This window comes from Apodemus sylvaticus, chromosome 9 (genome assembly GCF_947179515.1).
Source record: "Apodemus sylvaticus chromosome 9, mApoSyl1.1, whole genome shotgun sequence".
NCBI classification, from domain to species: Eukaryota; Metazoa; Chordata; class Mammalia; order Rodentia; family Muridae; genus Apodemus; species Apodemus sylvaticus.
This window is the reverse complement of record NC_067480.1, coordinates 52,831,111-52,852,771: the sequence shown is the minus strand read 5'-3', so window position 1 is coordinate 52,852,771 and position 21,661 is coordinate 52,831,111. Positions and strand designations below refer to the sequence as shown.

Here is a 21,661-nt window from a genome sequence, read left to right as displayed (position 1 = left end):
GTAATTTATTGGAAAAACTGTGCTTACAAGTGAAGTAAAGAGATTGGACTCTATATTCTAAATCCAAAAGTTTTCTGGAGGGCCCAGTGAGCTGGCTCAGTGCATAAGGTGCTTGCTCTGCATACCTGGTAGTCCTGGAACTCACATAAAAGTGGTAGGAGAGAGCTCACCAGTGTTATCCTAATCTGACACATGTACTGGTATACATGCCTACATGCATGCACACACACATACATGCACATTCATACACAATATATGGAAAAATTAACTTGAAGTAGATTATAAAGACTTAAATATAAGAACTGGAATTATAAACTTACTATTAGATAATGGGGAAAACCTCTTTCACCCTGATTGGTATTGGCAGTAATTATTATTTGGCTAGAACACCAAAGTACAGGTAACAGAAGCAAGTATAAATAAGAATAAAGCATCAAACTGAAAATACAAATAACTCAGAATACATAATAGCTTAAACCCTAAACCAAATCTAAAACGTGGGTAGAAGCTGGAGGGACAGCTCAGCAGCTCAGAGTCCAGAGGACCAGGGTGCAGTTCCCAGCACTCACGTGGCCGCTCACAACTGTCTGTAACCCATGTTCAGGTGATCCTACACACAGGCAGGTAAAACACCAATGCACATAAGAGCAAATGAACAGGTATATGGAAGGTACCCCACTAGGGGAAAGAAAACAGAAAGCACTGTGAAGCTTTGCTTCAATTGCTAGTATGGTGTCATAAAGACAAGGCTAGTCCCAGCAAGATGTGGAGAAAAGGGAATTCTTGGTGGTAATGTGAATTGTTAAGGCCATTATAGAAAATGTCATGCAAGATTTTTTAGGAAAAAAAAAATCAAAAAACCAACAAAAACAAAAACAGTGTTGGCAATTTTGTGCTCTATCTTTGGGTATATATTATGCTTTGGGATCTTCATCTGATAAATGAAACTACTTCTAAGAAGTGTCTGCACTCAAATGTCCATTTTAGCATTATTTTCAGTGGCTTAGTGGCCTAGATGTGGAAACAGGTGTTCAACAAATGAGTGGATAAAAAAGTGATAAAGATTCATATCTATGTATATGTATGTGTGTATGTGTGTGTGTGTATGGAATGTTATTCAGTAACAAAGAAAAACCTGGCATAGGGAGCAATATGGGTAAATTCTGAGAACATTATACTAACTAAAACGAGGTGCAAACAAAAAGACAAATGCTTTTTTTTTTTTCCTAGATGGTTTTTCTGTGTAGCCCTGGCTGTCCTGGAACTCATTCTGTGGTCCAGGCTGTCCCTGAACTCAAGAGATCTGTTTGCCTCTGCCTCCCTCTTACTGGGATTAAAGATAATGTGTCACTACTGCCTAGCAAATGCTGCATCTTACTATCTTAAAAAAAAGTCAGATTCGGGAGCTGAGAGGAGTGGTGGGCACTGTTGTTGGTGTGATCAGGGGATGTAAATTTATCAAGTGGATCTGTTTGGGATGGCTGATAATCTGCATTATGAATACAGAACTATTGTTAATGATATACAGTGTATGGCTGGAATTGATCAAGACAAGATCTTAAATGCCTTCTTCAAAGATAGCTTTTGTGACATGATGGATGTGTGGGTTAGCTTGCGATAGTTATTCATTGTCTGTTGATGAAATTAATGTTGGTATATCTGTGCGGGCCTTTTGTTGAGAATGGACTCCAGACCCCTGCATGCAAGCAGTGAACAATACTGTAGTTTAGTGTTGATGTACTTTGAAACTATGTACTTTTAAAAGTATATACAACTTTTATTTGTTAATTATATATCAGTGAAGCTGAAAAAGTACAGGCTTAGATTTCTTAAAATTACTTTTAATGAGGGTTCTCAAGTGTTTCTACTCATTTTCTAGCCCACCATCCAAAGATAAGGGAGGAAAGATGGCAAATAGGGCAAGGAGATGTGGACCTGATTAGAAATAGTTCCTTGGGGCCATTCCAGTCAGGACACCAGCAGTCCAGTTCAGTAGTGTCAGGATACCAAACAGGAATCAGCAACAGTGGCCCAATCCCGCAGAAACTGCCACGCCTGGGCCAAATCAGCACAAGTCAGTGGGAGCGACCAGGACCAGGATGAAGCTCTCTGCTGAGCCTCTTTTAAAGGGAAGATCAGTGAAGATGAGGCCGAGAGACCTATGAAAGCCCAATGAACCGTTGGAAAGCTAGCTATGCAAGTGCTCTGTCACCGTCCGTTGAGTTCTATTTATATTTTTTCTAAACATCACATGTCCTCCCATGGTGCCTCAGCAAAACACCATGTGAGTTGGCCTTACCACGTGAATTTGCATAACATGAACCAACCAGAAACACTCATTTTGAAAAAGATATTTTAAAAGAAAGAAATGCCCACAAATGATAAAGCTTCTAGCCTTTACTCATCTTCTCTTGTGTGTTTCCAGTGCTTTATTCATACATGCCAACTTCTTGAGTGTGAGTGAGTGCATGTCCATGGATGCCAGAGGCCAGCTTCTGCTACCACTCCTCTCCCCTGTTGTCTGAGTTCCTTTCTCTTTGGTCTTGGTTTACCAATTAGGATAGGGCGGTTGTTCAGCACTGCCACCCCCATTTAAACCCTCCAGTGCTGGGTTTATAAGCCCATGCATGCTACCATGACCAGCATGTTCTGTGGGTCTGGCCCAGGTCCTCAAGTGGCCCAGGTGACACTTTACTGATGGAGCCATAGTCCTTGTTTCTCGCTCTGCCCACCCCCATACCAGGTAGGAATACTTTTCTGCCTTAGAACCCTTTACTCTGTGTGGCTGTGTCTTCCGGGTAGTCCCTGAGGGGCTCACTTTGTGCCGCTTGTCCTCCGGGTAGTCCCTGAACGGCTCACATGCCGCTGCCTCGCTTACTTCCTCTTTGTACATTCTCTTCACATTTTATTTATTTTTCTGCAGTCAGCAGAAATGTTTGTTACAGAGAATGTTTATTTTTCTGCTTTCCTTCCCGTGAGGGCAGGGATTAATTAATTAATTAATATTTTGTTTATTTCTAGTACCTGGAATAGTGCCTGCCACAGAATTAAGTATTTGCTAAATCAATAAATTAAGTCTTTCCTAGCCAACAGTGGAAAAAAATTCTTAGTTGGAAGTTGTTACGGGAAATGTCGAACTGACTCGTGCCTGTGCTTCTGCCTCTGCCATGGTGGTCTGGCTGGCCATGCACTGGCGGGCAATGGCCGACCTGTTTTTATCTCATGGAGATTCTGACTCTGAACTCCACAATCTCTCCACCCAGCTTGCTAGGTTCCCACTGTCGAGTCGCTACCACACCAACCCTGTGCTTCAAATTCCCCATGGCCTTTGTGGTGCATATCTAACAAATCCACCTTTCTCTCTTGAACCTAGACGAGCTACCTTTGTGAAGGAAAATGCAACACAAACTTAGTTCAGAAACAGTGGTAACTCAGTCTCTGGGCGCAACAACTAAAACCTAATCTTGTAAGCCTTACTAAAATCAGATTCCTCCTGTGGCGAATCCTTGTGGATCCGCCATGATACCGGGAAGCTCTAGCAACTACATCTCATCCCTCTGCTCTCCCTGTTCCAAAAGGGCCTCACTCTCTCCAGCGTTTTCTGGAAGTCACTGACAGTAATTTACAGTGTTTCTAGTTCTTCTAAAATTCCATGGTGCTGGAGTCATGGTTTCTGTTTTTATTATCCCTACATATGTACGGTTGTAATGTTTTAATAGATATGATTATAAACTTCCTGTATAAATAATAAAGTCTGTACACAGATTTAATGTCACCAGAACCAATAGGATGAATGATTATTATAGGGGATTAATAGTTTCACTTATATGATAGATAGCGTTTGGGTTGTACAACAGTGATCAGGAGTGTTACTGGAGAGTTATTAGTCTTCAGTCCACACTGAGCATATTGAAAGGCTGAATAAGTTGTGTTTTAGTGTCCGGGAAGGGTGGCAGCACTGTTAGGAGCAGTGTAGCAGAACTTGGACAAGATGGGAAGGAGGAAGTAGGCAAATAGCCTTCTGACTTCCTTAAACTTAGATCGCCCACATTTAAGGTGAGTCTTCCTATTTCACATAACCTAATGAAGAGAGTCCTTCATAGATGTGCCAGAGGCACGTCTCATGCATCATTCTAGATATTAAGTGTCAGTCAATATTAACATTCAGCCCATATACCAGGCATTAAGCTTCAGTATTTTAAAAAGATTTTTGCAATGATAAAAACCTGGATATCCAGAGTCATTAACATTCATTTTAGATGCTGCTCTGTAGAGCTGCTGCTTTCCTTCTATCTTTACCTGGGTCTTGGAGCCTTAACTCAGGTCTCTAGGCTCAGGAGATAAGTGCGGTTCCTCCCCCTCCCCCCCCACCCCCTGTCTCCTCCCCTACAATTCCACTGCCCCCACCTTTCTGTCCTTGGTGGTGGCGGTGGAGATCGAATTCGAGGCTTCGTGGAAACTTAGCAAATTCTCTGCCACGGAGCCCCTCCCTCAGTCTGAGCTTCCTATGTTAGTGGTGCTCAGCCTTCTAATGCTGCGACCCTTTAATACAGTTACTCATGTCGTGGTGACCGCAACCATAGAATCTTTTCATTGGAGCTGGGTAGTGGTAGCACACACCTTTAATCCAGCACTTGGGAGGCAGGGCCAGCTTGGTTAGTAGAGTAAGTTCCAGGACAGACAAAAAAGAAGAAAAAAGCCTAAACAAAAAATTTTTGCTATTGTTATAAATTGTAAATATCTGATATGCGGGGGATCTGATATGTGACCCCTGTGAAAGGGTCATTTGACCCCCCTAAAGGGGTGGTGACTCACAGGTTGAGAACCACTGCTCTATGTATATTTTTATTTTATTCTGTTTTTGATCTAGGGTTTGTGGGTCACCCCATCCTTGTCTCATAGGCTCAAGCTATCTCACTTCAACCTCCTAAGTAGTTAACATGAGAACATGTGCTACCATGCCAGGCAGATATTGTTGTTAGTAAATTAAAAGCTCACTGATTTTCACATTGGTTTAATGATATTTGAGAGGTTACTTTTTCACATGCTGCTATGTAAGTTAAATCAGGTCCTTTTTGACTACTACTGTTAATTTTTTCTTTACCTTTTCTACAGTGATAACTATTGTCATTTTTGCTGATTTACAAAAACCCTATCTCACTGACTTAACTGACTTTAATTATATTTATTTTTATGACATAGGGCCTTATTATATAGACCCAACTAATCTGGAACTCATTCTATAGACTGAGCTGTCCTCAAACTCATGGAGGTCTGCCTACCTCTGCCTTCTCTGAGTGCTGGGATTAAAGGGTCACTCTACCACGAGCCATCTCGCTAACTGGTAGTTTTGGAAACTTTTAAATAAAGCGCTAATCATTCTGGGGGATGAAATTTAGTGGTTCTGATGTATGTATGTGTTTCCAGAGTTGTTTGACTATTACCAAGTTTTTATTTCAGAACACCTTCAACTTTTCAGAAAGATGTTACACCTGTTAAAAAGTCATTTTACCCGTTTCCCGCAGTCCCACACCCACAGTGTGTCTGTAGAGTTGCTTAGTCTATGTGTCCTTTTGTGTGTGGCTTCTGTCTTTAGTTAGAGTTTCTATTGTTGCAGTGAAACACCATGAACAAAAAGCAAGTCAGGACGAAAGGCTTTTTTTCAGCTTACACTTTCACTAACATTGCATCAAAGAAGTCAGGACAGAAACTCAAACATGGGAGGAACCTGGAAGCAGGAGCTGATGGCAGGAGACCATGGAGGTGTGCTGCTTACTGGCTTGCTCCTCATGACTTACTCAGTCTGCTTTCTTATAGAACCCGGGACCATCAGCCCAGGGGTGGTACCATCCACAATGGGCTGGTCCCTCCCCCACTGATCACTAATTGAGAAGAGACCTTATAGCTGCATCTGATGGAGTCATATTCTTAACTGAGGTACCTTCCTTTCTGATGACTCTAGTAGCTTGTATCAAGTTGACATAAAAATAAGAGTTGAATTTTGTGCAGGGTGAGATAAGGATCTATTTTAATTCACATGCACCAATGCAGTTTGACTAGCACCATTTTATGATGCTGCTTTTCCAGTATGTATTTTTGATTTCTTTGTTTAAACAAAACAAAACAAAACAACAACAAAAACAGGTGTCAGTAGGTGTGTGGACTTATGCCCCTGTCTTCAATTCTATGCAGTTGAGGAATGTATCTGTTTTTTATGGCCATACCATACTGTTTTTTTTTTTTATTACTATAGCCTTGTAGTATAGTTTTAAATTAGTAATGTGATCAACACTTCTTTTTTTGTTGTTGTTTTATTTTTAGCTATCCTGATTTGCTTTTTAGTTTTTTTTTGGGGGGGGGGGTTTATATGAAATTTAAGATTATTTTTCCAAATAAATATAAGTAAAGAATTTTGTTGGAATTTTGATAGCACATTACATTTAATTTATAGATTGTTTTTAGTAGAATGACCATTTTCACAATATTAACCCAACCAACCATAAGCATGGGACATCTTTCTATCTTTTGATGACTTCATCCTTCAGTCTCTTAAGTTTTTATTATATTGTCTTTCTCTTTGTTAGTTATTGCAAAAAAATTTTTTTTAAAGGCTATTGTAGTGATCAGGGTTCTCTAGAGTAGAAGAACTTACAAAGTGAATATATTAGAGTCACTTACAAGCTATGGTCTAACTCATCCAACAGTAATGGGCTATGAATGGAAAGCCCAAGAATCCATAAGTTGCTCAGTCTTCAAGACTGGATGTCTCAGCTCGCTTTCAGTAGATGCTGGAATTCTGAAGACGTAGACTCTAATGTCAGTGAAGGAGTAGACTTGCTAGCAAGGTCAGAGCAAGCAGAGAGCAAAAGTTTCTTTCTCCATGTCCTTATATAGGCTTCCAGCAGAAGGTGTGACCAAGATTAATGTCATCTTGCCTCAAGATCCAGATCAAAAGTTTGTGTCTTCCTACCTCAAAGGTCTGGGCTAGAAGTGAATTCACCCAAGCAAAAATAATCCTTTACAGATGAGTCCCCCATTTCTGGATTGTAGTTCATTCCAGATGTAGCCAAATCGGCAACAAGGAATAGCTATTGCAGTTATCAAGATATTGTTTTCCTGGTTTCTTTCTCAGTCTGTCATTTGTATACAGGAAGGATTCTAATCTTTGTTAATTTTGTATGCTGCTACTTTACTGAATTATCATCTTTTAAAAAAAATTTGTGTGTATGTGTGTGTTGTGTATACACACTTGAGTGTAGTGCCTGTGGAGGCCAGAGAGGGCCTTGGATCCTCTGAAGCTGGGGTTATAGCACTTGTGAGATACTTATTGTGGGTGCTGGTAACCAAAGTTAACTTCTCTGCAAGAGCAACAAGTATCCTTAATCACTGAGCCGTTTTTCCAACCTCCTTGTTTTTATTTATTTATTTTTATAGTTGTAACAAGAGTTTGAATGAGGGACCACTTAGAGCTGCAGAGATGGCTCAGCTATAATTCACCCCTGCCTGGGGGATGCTTGGTGAAATCTGTATTCTCAGAGCTCTCTGTGACTCTTGTAGAGGGGTCTTATAAGTTCTGTACCTTTCAGATTTCCTGGGACTCAGGTGATCAGCCTTGATAGCAAGTGCCTTTCTTTACCTGCTGAGCCATCTTGAAGGGCATTGCATGCAGAGGAGAATTCCCTCTTGTGTATTCTATTCTTGCTTTTAAAATACAATTTTCCTATACCTTCTGGGTTATGTACATTTTGTTTTTGGACCAAATCTGTGGTGCTATTTAGTTGAGCAAAACAGTGAGGTAAATAACAGTAAGAGACAAGTGATAGAAATACTGTAGTCAAGTGTCTTCAGAGGATGTGCAGGGTTCTTATGTGTATTTGCTGTTGCTCTAGAAACAAAGTTGAAATGCAAGTTTAATTTTTCCCTTACTCAGTACACAGTAAGTCATTTGGATGGGGTTAAAGCTTCTGGGGATCCAGTTTTCTGTCTTTCTCCTTCATTAGGTGATGGAAATAGGCCATGTGAGTTCCTGCTGGGCTGAGCTCTGAGCTGGTGTCTGTTTAGCTGGGAGGGTCGTGAACACTTAGTCTGTGCCCAGTTCCCCTTAGGGTTTGGCTCCCCTTATGACTGGAAGGAGACTGCCTTGTGAAGACAGGTCTTAGAAGGCTGGGTTCAATGCTTCATTTTTATGGATGTCCTTCTTTAGACTCTGAAAAACTTTGATATGGAGAAAACATACCTTACCAACACAGAAAGAATGTAATTCTTTATATATATGCTGAAGAAAAATAATGTAATTAAGCCATTAGGGTGGTAGAAAAATGAAACTTATACATTACCCATTAAAGAGATACTGGGTGAGGCTTGGGGTGAGCACAGCAGTTCAGTGCATGTTTAACATGTGAGTTTGATTCTCAACACTGTAAAAAGCAACGACAACAAAACGAAACAAAAATATACTGCAAAAGAAGTAATGGTGATTCACATGTAATACTCAAAGATGTGTCAGGTTATCATCTGTTTGAAGAGGCTTACCGTATGGAATAATGTGAGTTCAGAGAGTGAAACATGCATGTATTTTTCTGTGAGTAAAGACCTGCTAAAGTTGAATGAGAAGTAACTTGTATGCCTTATTAGAGAAGGCTGTAGATGTAAATAGAGGGGTCTGTTTACAGTTAAGCTGGGAAGAGGAAGGTATGGAGGTTTCGGCTGATTCAGAAGGATGACATTTTTGGACCGTGTGTAATACTCTATGCTCAGTCCTTGAAACTAGTATGGAAATAAAGGGAAGCAATAACTAAGATAGTATGTGGCTAGTATGGCTCCAAAGAAAACTATAGATAAGTATGGAAGTGTTTTGGCACATGGATAGGTGTGATGTAGAGACTTGGGCAGTATTCAACAGGAGAGAATAGTGATTTGTTACACATGTGTGAGATAACTTTAAAGGAAGGTGATAATGGATTATAGGTACATTCAGGTGGTGTATGTACAAGGGATATATTCCATGTAGTCAGAAATGTGTATTGGGAGAATTATAAGAGATAAAATATTTTAAATTCAGTGCTTGGAAGTGATAGCTGAGGAAGGAATAAAGCTTGTCTTTAGGGCTGGCCAGTGAGGCAGGCCAGAGTGTAAAAGCGCTTGCCCCAAGCTTGATGAACCAAGCTTGTGCTGGAGAGCCAACATGCTGAAAAGAGAGAATTGGCTACAATTGGACACAAGGTGTCCTCTTTCGTATGTGTTCCCTCAAAATGATCTTTTTCTTCCTTCCCTTTTCCCTTCCCCTTTCCTTTCCTCCTCCCCTACCCCTTCTTTTTTTGGTGTTTTAAGATAAGGTCTTACTCTGTAGCTCTGGCTGTTCTGAGACTTGCAATGTAGACCAGGCTGGTCTTGAACTCACAGAGATCTGCCTGCCTCTGCCTCCTGATTTCAGGGACTAAAGGCATGTGTACCACACTTAGCTTTTTTTTAAACTTTAAAATAAAAAAATGGATTTTTTTCATTTCTATTTTTGTGCATATGCTGTGTGTGTGTGTGTTGTGCATGTGTCTTGATGTATGTATGATGTACACATAGTATGTATATGTGCTCTGCATATGTGTGTTATGTGATGTCTGGAGTATTGTGCGTGTTTTGTGTATGTGTGGTATATGAATATATATGTGTGTGCTTTTCATATGTAGTGTGTATGGTATGTTATATATATGTGTGTGTGCAAATTGTATGTTTGTGTAGATGTGTATATTTGTGTATTGGGTGAATATGTATGGTGTATGTATGTATGTTTATATTATATGTACCTATGTGGTACATGCATGTGAGTGCACTTGTACTTGTGTGTGTACATATGGACGATGGTGGAAAGTGTTAGGTATCTTCTTCTTTTGATTTCCACCTTTTGACTTGAGACGGGATATTCTCACTGAAACATAAGCTTACTTTTTTTTTTTTTTTTTTTGGCTATGCTTTGGCCAGTGAGTTCTGGAAATAGAATCTTGCAAAAATGTCCACTCTATCCAAAGCAATCTACAGGTTCAGTGCAAATCCTATAAAAATCCAATGGCATTTTCCACAGAACTAGAATATTCTTTAAGTTTTATAGGGAGTCCAAAACAAACAATACACAAAAACCAGTCAGAGCATAGTGTAGACTGTGGGGATTGCCATCATCTATAGTAATTACTGTTTTGAAATACAATTTTTCTTCTGTTTTTGTTTTTGTTTTCTCAAGATTAAAGATTGAAGATTGAATGTGTGTGTCACCATTGCCTAGCTTGAAGTTCATCTCTTCTATACCTAAATTTTTGTAGTTTTTTTTTTTTTTTTTTTTTTTAAGTCATGAGTCTTAGGGTGTCTTTTACTGTGAAGAGATACCATGGTCATGGCAACTCTTAAAAGGAAAGTATTTGGTGCTGGCTTACAGACGGTTAGTCCATTAATGTCATGGCAGGAGGCATGGCAGCATACAGACAGATGTGGTGCTGGAGAAGTAGCTCAGAGTTCTGCATCTGGATCTGTAAGCAGCAAGAAGAGAGGGTGAGCCACTGAGCTGTCTTGGACTTCTGACACCTCAGAGCCCACCCCAGTGACACACTTAAGGCCACACTTCTGTATGAGTCTATGGAGGCCATTTTCATTCAAGCCACCACAAAGGGATTTTATCAAATGCTTTTTTTTTTTATATCTGTGAAGATGATTGCACATTCTTTTAGCCTTCACTTTGTTAATTTGATGTATTTTATTTACTAATTTTTATGCTGACTTAGTTTTGCATTTGTAGAGTAAGTTTCACATGATCATGCTCTTGTATTTGACTTAGTAATTTGTTGAGAAGTTTTACATCTATATGTTCATAGGAATATCAGCCTGTAGATTTTTTTTTGTGTGTGTGTGTGTTGTATCTGGGGAGTTGACTTCCTTTCCATACTTTGGAACTATTTGAAGAGAATTGACATTGGTTTTGCTGTTGTTTGTATAGGCAAATTGGTACCGTGGCCTAGGCTTGCCTTGAACTTGAAATCTTATTGCCTTAGCCTCCCAAGTACTAGGTGTGTATGCAATACTTGATTCATCATTATTTTATCTTCAAAAGTTTGATAAAATTCATCAGTGCAACTATCTAGTGCTGCTATTTTATTTTTTTTTGGACAATCTGTGTTATTGATTCATTCTTATTGCTTGTTCATGGTAGGTTAAAGTTATGTGTAACTTCCTGGTTCCGTTTTGGTGGAGGCTGTGTGTACTCAGAAATCTGGTTCTAGGTTTTTTTGTATTTATTTGCATATAGTTGTTGATGATATTCCCTAGGAAGCTTTTGCATTTCTGTGGTATCAGTTATAATTTGTCTTTTTCATCTTTGATTTTACTTGAATTTCTTTTTTTTTTCCTTAACTCTTTTCATGGTAATATGTTGGTTACTTTTTAAATTACTTCTTCTAAAGACTTTTCTTTTTTTCTTTTTTCCAATTAATGGAGAAATTTTTATCTATGCTTTGTAGACTGTAGGAAAGATGTTATTGGGACTGTAGTAGACTTCTGGTAAAACCTCTCACTGCATTCTGGTGTATTCTTTGATCAGTGGCAGCAGTATACAGGGATATATGCTTCAGCAAGTGACTTCACATTCAGGTTTTTCATTTTCTGTCCACATTTTCTTGGAATGATTGAATCAGGGATGTACCCTCTCTGCTTTGTAATTGAGAAATGGTGATTATTGTAGTTTATATTAATGATGGCACTAATATACAGGGTTTCTGATTCAGAAACTTGGATTAGCTTTATCATAAACCATAAAATCTTTCTATAGGTGACAGTTGGCAAAATATGTCACTACTATTACTTTGCAGTAACCTGGAAAATAGTCATTTGGTTACTTTTTGCTGCTTTTCAAGTAAGGCTTCCGGGTTGTGAGAATGGTACTGCTGGCTGCTGAGAAAGGACTGACAGTGGCAATAAGGCTGTCACTTAAATTATATGAGAACAGAGTAGCCTCACATTTCAATTTTATAATTATTTTTATTATCAGCCATTTTATTTATCATTAATACTTTGATCAGACACATTTTATGTATGAGACTGAAAGGAAATCAAGAGAAAGTAGAATAAGTATTTGTACATTCGTGTCAATGTTACCTAAGTAAATTGGGAAGATGTGTATATGCTGTCATTGCTCAAAGTATACACTGGAACTCAGATTTTTAAATACTAGCTTCAGAACTCTATTTGTACTTATATAAAAATGTATAGTTAACGTGAAAATATCATGAACTCATTGAATCATTTAGTTTTAGAATTGCATATTCAGAATATTTTTAACTTGGTATAGGTTTAGTAACAGAAGGGTTTAAATGACTATTAGTTTGCTAGAAATTAATTATCTTTAAATTGATGGCCACTGTTTTCCTCCTCCACAGTCACCAGATAAGCAGCGAGCCCTAGAAGAAACCAAAGCCTACACCACTCAATCCTTAGCAAGTGTTGCGTATCTGATAAACACCTTGGCCAACAATGTCCTACAGATGCTGGATATCCAGGCATCGCAGTTACGGAGGATGGAGTCTTCAATCAATCATATTTCACAAGTGAGACCATGTTAAATTTGTTTGCCTATGAGCAACACACAGCCTGTTGACAGTCTTTGTTGTGCAGGTTAATGTGTGTGTTTTTGGAAAATATAAACCTAGTATTGCATGGTTTATGATTCTTTTTGTGATATTATTATCTGTTTTTAATTTAATTTAATTTATTTATTTATTGCTTTACTCATTTTTCATTCCACTTTGATGTTGTTATTATCTTTATAGTTTGATTGAAAAGTAATTTTGATGGATTTTATTAACACTTAGTTGCCACAGTAACATAAACTCCTGAAGTGAAAATTTATCTTGATATTTTATTTTATTTTTGGTTTTTTGAGACAGGGTTTTTCTGTCACTCTGGCTGCCCTAGAACTCACTCTGTAGACCAGGCTTGCCTTGAACTCACAGAGATCCACCTGTCTCTATGTCCTGAGTTCTGGGATTAAAAAGAAGTACACCATTGCCACCCAGGTATTTTGTTTTATTAATATTTTGACCGATTTTTTGTGTGTGTATCTTTATTGCTTTAAAATAATGACTCAATAGCTTGGTGGCTAATTTAACTTTTTCTCCTATCAGTAGGCTTTTAAAATCACCCTTTGGTGGTTTAGTCAGTGGTTTATTGCTGTGAAGAGAATAGCTCTCATGGTATGCACAGCAATTCTTAGAAAGGGAAGCATTTGACTGGGGCTGGCTTACAGTCCAGAGGCTTAGCCTTTTATTACCATGGTGGGAAGAATGGTGGCAGTCAGACATAGTACTGCAGAGTAGCTATGAGCTCTGTATCCAGATCCATAGACAGCAGGCAGAAAGTTCTCTGGACCTGGCTTGAACATCTTGAAACCCCAAAGCCCACCCCCAGTGACACACTTCCTCCAACAAGGCCACACCTCCTAATCAACATTCTCTGCTTTCAAATATATATTCAAATATATGTGTCTATGAGAGCTATTATTATTTTTTTATGAGAGCTATTTTTATTCAAACCACCACAGTGGTGTTAGAATTGAACTTGCAGCCTTATGTATGTTGGGCATCCTGTCTCTTACTGAGCTCAACTCCCACTTAGCCCAGCTATTATGTATACTAGAATGATACCTACCAGCCATACCTGCAAAATGGGAAAGTTTAGGAGACTAGCAAACCTTACAAAAATACCTTTACGTAAGACTTTAAAATAAGTGTTAAATAATGAGAACAAGAAAGGGTACTATTAGGGGATAATAGGATGCAGAGAATGTAGGATGCAGAGAGAGGTCATATGAATCATAAAAGATCTGTAAAGGTAATTGTCAAGCTTTAACTGTGGTGGGTTTTTTTTGAGGGGGGGAGGAGTGTGTGTGTGTTGGATAAGTACGTTAAAATGTCACTAATAGTGCAAGTGTAAAATTCAAAGCAAACTCCATGGCCTCAGCATGGCTGTTCTAACTGTACAGATATCCATTGAATTGTATACACTTTGGGTCTGCAAGTATACAATCACTGCAAGTTTGAATATGCAAGTTCTTTACAATGATGTTTGAACTCATGATATAAATAAAAGCCATCTTTATGAAAATACAGAGAAGAAACAGAAAAGCAAGCTTTTTACTATTGCCCAAGCTTTTCACTTTTCCCTCTTTCCTTATAGCCCACTTTCTCATAGTTTGTGGAGCTGGAGAGATGGCTCAGTAAGGTTAAGAGCACTTGCTGCTCTTCTAGAGGTCCTGAGTTCAATTCCCAGGAACCACATGGTGGCTCACAGCTATCTATAATGGGATCAGATGCCCTCTTCTGGTGTACATGAAGATAGTTACAGTGTACTTATATACATAAAATAAATCTTAAAATATATATATCTGTGATCATAATAGGTGTAGAATTTGAGATTTTGCTCTTTTAGTATTGAAACACATATTCTCACATAGTTAGAATCTATAGAAGTTCTCAATGGCTATCTCTTGGTATAGTTTTCATAATCACTAGCCCTGAAACACATTATCATGCTTTTTAGACTCTCTTTATATAAATTCTCAATGACTGCCTGTTGGTATAGCTTTCACAATCATGTTTGTATTTTAAGTTCATTTAAAGTTATCTTGTTCCTGGGAACAGTGGTAAATGCCTGTAGTATGAACCCTGAAGAAGCTGAGGCAGGAAGATCATGCATTCAGAGCTGGTTTGTGCTGCATAACAAGACTTTTACCTTAAAAAAAAAAGGCCATGTTAGGAAGCTAATTTAATTGCAAAGTGCAGTTTTAAAACCGTTAAAGTGACTGGTTGATGTTGAATGTCTTCCTCAATAGTTCTCCAACCTTAGTTTTTTCTTTTTAGCATGTTCTGAGTCTCAAACTTACAGGCTAGATTGCTAGTCAGCAAGTCTCAGGGATCTCCTTGTGTCTGCTCCCCAGTGCTGTGATTGCACTGCCACACTTGGCTGCTATGTGGAACTCATGTTCTTCATGATTGTACAACTCAAGCGTTTCTTCAATTGAGCCACCCTTCAGCCCTACTGCTTCTGCATATTACACATTGACATTTAATAAGGCTCCTAGGAATAAGCTATTCTGTTGGAATAAGTGGAAAGTAGAAGTTGAAAGAGGTTAGTAGGTCAGAATTGGCAAACCTCAGAGTTGTTATGAATGCATTGAACCCTTTTAATTCAGACTTGTGTTTCTAGAGGACAGTGCCTGTAGAGCGAGGAGTGTAACTCTACAGTAGATCCTGTGTTTGTCAGAGGGCACCTTAGTGTGTTGCATGAATTGGAGAGATGGATTGATAAAGGAAATGTGTAGGATGCAAGAACAGCCTCAAATTTTAAAATTTTGTAGAACTTGCTTCAATAATTAAATTCTGTTTGTATGTGAGCACATATGCAGGTGTGTGTGTGGGTGTGTTGGCTTGAGATTACAACTATTTAATGAGAACCTTTTTAAAAATATTCATTATGTATTTTATGTACATGAGTGGCTCTTGTCTTCATGAAGATAGAAGAGGGCATTGGATCCCATTACAGATGGTTGTGAGCTGCATGTGGTTGCTGGGATTTGAACTCAAAACCTCTGGAAGAGCAGCTAGTACTCTTAACTGCTGAGCCATCTCTCCAGCCCATACTTTTCATTTGTATGGGTTTTTTTTGTTGTCGTGTTTTGTTTTTTGAGACAGGATCTCTGATGAACCTAGAGCTCATGCATTTGGCCAGATGGTCTGGGCATTGAGCCCCAGATATCCTCTCGTTTTGACTTCCCAGCTCCAGGGTTGCAGGTGTATACTATGGTGCTTGACTTTTATAAAGGTCCTAGGAGCCTGAACTCAAGTGTTCTTGTTTTATAGCAAGCACTTTACCACTCAGTCATCAAATAGCTCCTAAAATTTCTGAGTTATGTTTAAAACAACCAGTTTACTATAAAAGTTATTCAATGATCTCTAGACTGGGGTAATACTATTTTGTGACAGGGATTGAGCCTAAGGCATCCTACATTCTGAGTCTGTACTCTAGCACTGAGTTGTCTCCAGTCCCTAACAGTCTCTTACTGTAATATAAAGAAAATGTTTTATGTTTTGAAAGCAAATACTTAGTAAATATTCCAAAACAGTAATGGCAGACTTTATATAAGGTAGATGGTAGATATTTTAGGTTTTGTGGGTCAAAAATCCAATCTCATTGTACTATTTTTAATTTTTTATTTTATTTCTTAAAGGTTAATATATTTATCATGTATGTAATGCTCTCTGTGCATATACACCTGCATGCCAGAAGAGGGCGTCAGATCTCATTGTAGATTGTTGTGAGCCACTATGTGGTTGCTGGGAATTGAACTAGTGACTTCTGGAAGAGCAACCAGTGCTCTTAACCTTTCAGCCATCTCTCTAGCTCTGTAGTTTGTTTGTTTGTTTGTTTGTTTGTTTTTAAAGTGTACCATTTTTTTATTTTTTGTTTAAAGGACAAGGTCTTACTGGGTCTGTTGCCCAGCATGCCCTTGTGTGCATTCTTGTGGGGTTGTTTTTTGACAACTTTTTAAAAATGTTAAAACCCTTCTTAGTTTGTGGGCTGTAAAAATATTCTGTGGGTCAGATTTGGCATGTAACTATAGTTTACAGTTGACCAATTTGTGCACCTAAACTGCTTTCCCCTATTTGGGTATAAGTTAAAAAATAGTAAAAATACCCATTATGTTTAATCTTAACATACATGCATCCATCTATCCATCCATCCATTGTGTGGTGCAGGTGCACATGTTGAGCTCAGAGGACAACTTGTGGAAGGTGATTCTAGACTTCCACCTTGTGTTCTTGGGAGCTGACCTTAGGTTATTATTGTTGGTGGCAAGAGCCCTTACCTGCTGAGTCATCTCACTAGCCACCTATTAAGTTTTTAAATAACTGATTCATTTATGGAAGATCGATAATTTGAAGCATATTTGTAATTTGAATAAATAAATGGTTAATTAAAACATTTTTAAAAATACCAAATTTGCTTAATCAACTAAATGATTAAAGATGTTTTCCTACACTGATGAGCTGCTGAGGTAGCTCTCAAGTATAATTAAATTGCCTGTGGTAATGGGAAACAACAGTATCTGGATAAAGCTAAAACAAAAATATTTTATATAGTGCCTTCCTGTCATCTGCTGGGGTCCAAGCATGTGCCTGGGTACACTATGAAGGAGATGTGGGACTGGGGCTCAGGCTTAAAGGCGCCCTGGGAGCCGGTACGATTACTTCAAAGCAGAATGAACCAGTTCTTGGCACTGTGTGGCTGACCCGTCATGTGGGGAAGCCTGCAGCATGCAAGACCATCTTGGCAGTAACAGTGAGAAGGATAGCAAAACTAATTAATAGGAAACTCTGAGAGAGAGATTTAAGGTCTGCACAATCGTGGTAGTATTCTTTGGTGTGTGATTTTTAGTTAACAGGATTTGTAGCAATGGTAGTACTATTTACAGCATAGCACTGCATTAAGTTTGATTACTAGCTGAGAAAGTACTTGTTATAGATAAGTACTATTATCAATACTGTTCTAAATAAGTGAATTTATTTTCATATAATTTGTAACTTTAGAATTCCAAGAGAAGAGTTTTTCCCCACTAAAATTCTTTGGAAATATTACTATGCAACCTGTACTTCAAAGATTCAGAGTCCTGTTAAGAGGGCAAAAGTGTAAGTTACTGAAAGCTGGGCACTTGATCTAGAAAAGCAGATTAGCAACATATTTAAAAGTACCTTACATAAGCATCACAGTATCCTTTAAAACATATTTTTAAATTTTGTTTTATGTATGTGGATGGTTTGTCTGCTTGTATGTCTATACACCAATGCATACCGACTCCCCCAAAGAGGCCAAAATATTGTATCCAGTTTCCTGCAACTGGGGCTACAGATAGTTGTAAGCTGCCATGTGGGTGCTAGGAATTAATCCTAGGTCCTCTGGAAGCAGCCAGGGCTCTTAACTGCTTATCTTTCCAGCCCTTAAAAACCTTTTAAGTTGCTAAGTGTGGGTTGATGTTATATATTACTTTAATATATAAGTTTTTTATATATTATATATATATACACATACATGTATATATACATATATATACATATACATATATATGTATATGTATATATATATATGGTTGCTATTTGTTGCATTTTAGGCCTTTTTTGGGGTGGGCGGGCTTTTCTTATCTTTTTTCTTTTTTTAGTTTGGAATCAATAGGTAACTCAATCGCTGGATGCAGTAACTAGCATTCTAATTTTGTAAGCTATACTAAATACATCTCCTCCAGTAGTGAATCCTAGCAGATCTGCCATCTAAACTGGGGGCCTCTTGTTAGCTAAATATTGACCTCCAAGCTCTCCCTGTTCAAAAGCAAGACCCCCCTTTTCTGCCTCTCCTCTTCCCCTGGAGGTAGGATTTTCAAGACAGGTTTACTCTGTCCTGGAACTTGACTTTGTAGATCAGGCTGGCCTTGAACTCAGAGACCCATCTGCCTTTGTGCCACCATGCCTTGTCCCAGAGCTAGCTTGATCTCAGGATATAGTGAAGGCAGGCCTTGGACCTTGCTCCAACCTCCTAAGTGCTGGGATTATAAGATTGTAGGTGAGTGTTGAAAATCTCAAAATCTTTTGGACCAATGTTTTTCTTATTCCTGAAATAGGTTTTATGCTTGTCAACAGGCTTTTATTCAAGCACTAAATAGAAACACACTACTTTTCTAAAAGTAAAATGTGGTTCTTCTCACAAGAATTCATGCAGTTCAATCTGAGGTAACAAGAATACAATTTAATACTTTTCTGACTTTTTTTTAACCTTTCTTATTGTAGACATTTAAAAAATTAACCATGAAAAGTAGTTAATGACACTATCTATTCTTTTTTTTTTATGGATTTATTATTATATGTAAGTACATTGTAGCTGTTCTCAGACACTCCAGGAAAGGGTGTCAGATCTTGTTAGGGATGGTTGTGAGCCACCATGTGGTTGCTGGGATTTGAACTCAGGACCTATGAAAAAGCAGTGGGTGCTCTTAACCGCTGAGCCATCACTCCAGCCCCCGACACTATCTATTCTTATGCAGTGTCTTAGTTAAAGATTCACTGTAATGAGACCCCACGACCCAAAGCAACTTGGGGAGAAAAGGATTTATTTTACTTATACTTCCTTATCTCAGCTCATCATTGGAGGCAGATAGAGCAAGAACTCAAACTGCAGCAGAGGAAGATGCTGAGGCAAAGGCCTTAGACGGGTGCTGCTTATTGACTTGGTCCTCTTGGTTTGCTCACTCTGCTTTCTTATAGAACCCAGGGCCACCAGTCTAGGGATGGCCATACCCACAATGGTCTAGGCCCTCCCCATTAATCAATAATTAAGAAAATGCCTTACAGACTTATCTACAGCCTGATCTTACAGAGACATTTTTCTCAATTGGGTTGCCTTCTCTTAGATCACTTTAGCTTATGTCAAGTTAATATAAAATCTAGCCAGTGTAGGCAGTCACAATTGTTATTTAAGTCAATAATGTAAGAAACAAGCCAGAAGTTTTTCCAGATCTTTGGTATTTGATCTTGGCTTTTATTCTACCCTCAGGGAGATGTTTGGCAACATTAGATAGTTTGGCTTATTTCAGAGTGGGGAAGTATTGTAGGCTATGTCTACATCACAGTGTAGTAACGAGGATGATTCAAGTCCATGTGTACTTGCATTCTTATCTTTCTGTTGTATTGCCTTAAAAATATTTGTTACTTATAGATTACAAAATCACAATTCATGTGAAATGCTACATTAGTGTTTCCTGAGAAGTGTATTACTTGTTAGCAAATAATTGAAGAATATAAATAAAAATATCATTTGTACTATGAATGTGTGAGCACTTGATAAATTTTAATGAAATATGTGATCAAATGTTGTTATTAAGATGTAAGCAACTTGCTGAAGCAAACACCCTTTTCTGTCAGATTGACTTTTCTGAGGGGAGGAGGTGGAATCCAGGATCCTGGGAATCCAGTCAGGGACTGGTAAAGGTTAGGCAAATGGTGCACTCCCTGACCCTAACCCTTGATTCCCCCCGCCCCTTTTTTTGTTTTTTGAAGACAGGGTTTCTCTGTATAGCCCTGGATGTCTTGGAATTCACTCTGTAGACCAGGCTGACCTTGAACTCAGAGATCTGCCTGCCTCTGCCTCCCAAGTGCTGGGATTACAGGTGTGCGCCACCACTGCCCAGCTTGATCCCCATTTTTAATATTTATATTTTAGTCTTGTCCCTTCTTTGTAGTATTTAAATAATATTAGAGATTATACTAATAGGTTATTTAAAAAATATAGCAAGACTATTCTCTAATGTTTTCTTTGTCTTTTATTTCTATTCTTTTTCTTTCTTTCTGTTTGTTTTTTGAGATAGAGTTCCTCCACATAGTCCTGGCTGTCCTGGAACTTGCTATGTAGAGCAAGCAAGCTGGCCTTGAATTCAAAAGATCTCTCTGCCTCGGCCTCTTAAGTGCTGGAATTAAAGTCATTCACTACCATGTCTGGCTTCTTATTTCCATTTCTGTTATTTATTCTTATTTTTATTTTCTGTTGAAAATGATCACTCTGGGTTGGGGAAATGATTTAGGTGCGCCAGTGTTAGCTGCACATCCATAAGGACTTGAGTTCTGTTCCCAAAGCTCCTGTAAAAAGATGGGTGTAGTATGCTTTTGAAATTTCCGCGCTGTGAGGCAGAAACAAACAGATGCCTGGGACTATTGGCCAGCCAGCTCAGACAAATTAGTAAGACCTGTGTCCTAAAAGGAGACTAAAAAATAAACAAGGGAGACAGATTATGAAAAATGATACCCAAGGTTGACCTCTGGGGTGCATAAGCATGTATGTGTGTGTGTATATATATATATATATATATATATATGTATGTATGTGTATCTATCTATCTATCTATCTATCTATCTATCTATCCCTCCATATGAATACACATACTAGTACCTATATGTGTGTACATATGTAGAGGCATCCACGATAATATGTACACATGCACATTTTAAGTTCTGCTCTTAACTTGGGGGCTGTAAAAATCAGGTGGTGGACCAGGTTATATTTGAAGGCATGTGTTAATGACTCTTGGGTTAGGTTAAAAATGAATAAAGACAATAGTCTAGAGAAAAGGTGGTTTATGAAATGAATATGAAGGAATGTTGAATCTTTAGGCATTTGATTATTATTTATTTGGATACCAGGGCTATCTATCTTTGTGTTGTTTTCTTTTTATTATATCTTACAGACAGTTGATATTCATAAAGAGAAAGTTGCAAGAAGAGAAATTGGTATTTTGACCACCAATAAAAACACTTCAAGGACCCATAAGATTATTGCACCAGCCAACCTTGAGCGGCCAGTTCGTTATATTCGAAAACCTATTGATTACACAATCTTAGATGACATTGGACATGGTGTAAAGGTAGGTCTAGTTTCTGTCAAGCTTTCTAAAGGCTCTAATGGAGCCCTAGGAGATTAAAGTTTGTTGAATTTTCTGAAGAACTAAATCATGGCACAGTTGTGGTTGTGAAGATTGCTTACTATAGTTGTATCCTTATGTTTTCTTTAGTGTTACCTTTCAAATGTTATCTTT

At 38.3% G+C, this 21,661-nt stretch overlaps 1 protein-coding gene across 4 annotated transcripts in view; it reads left to right on the top strand.

The window, feature by feature from the left end:
* Positions 1 to 21,661, top strand: part of Abi2 (abl interactor 2) — a 72,247-nt gene that overhangs the window by 8,427 nt on the left and 42,159 nt on the right. For all 4 annotated transcript variants that reach the window (XM_052192674.1, XM_052192672.1, XM_052192673.1 and 1 more), the window contains exons 2-3: positions 12,414 to 12,581; positions 21,314 to 21,490. In XM_052192674.1, coding sequence (XP_052048634.1) covers positions 12,414 to 12,581; positions 21,314 to 21,490 — 345 coding nt within the window. The remainder of the gene's footprint in view (positions 1 to 12,413; positions 12,582 to 21,313; positions 21,491 to 21,661) is intronic.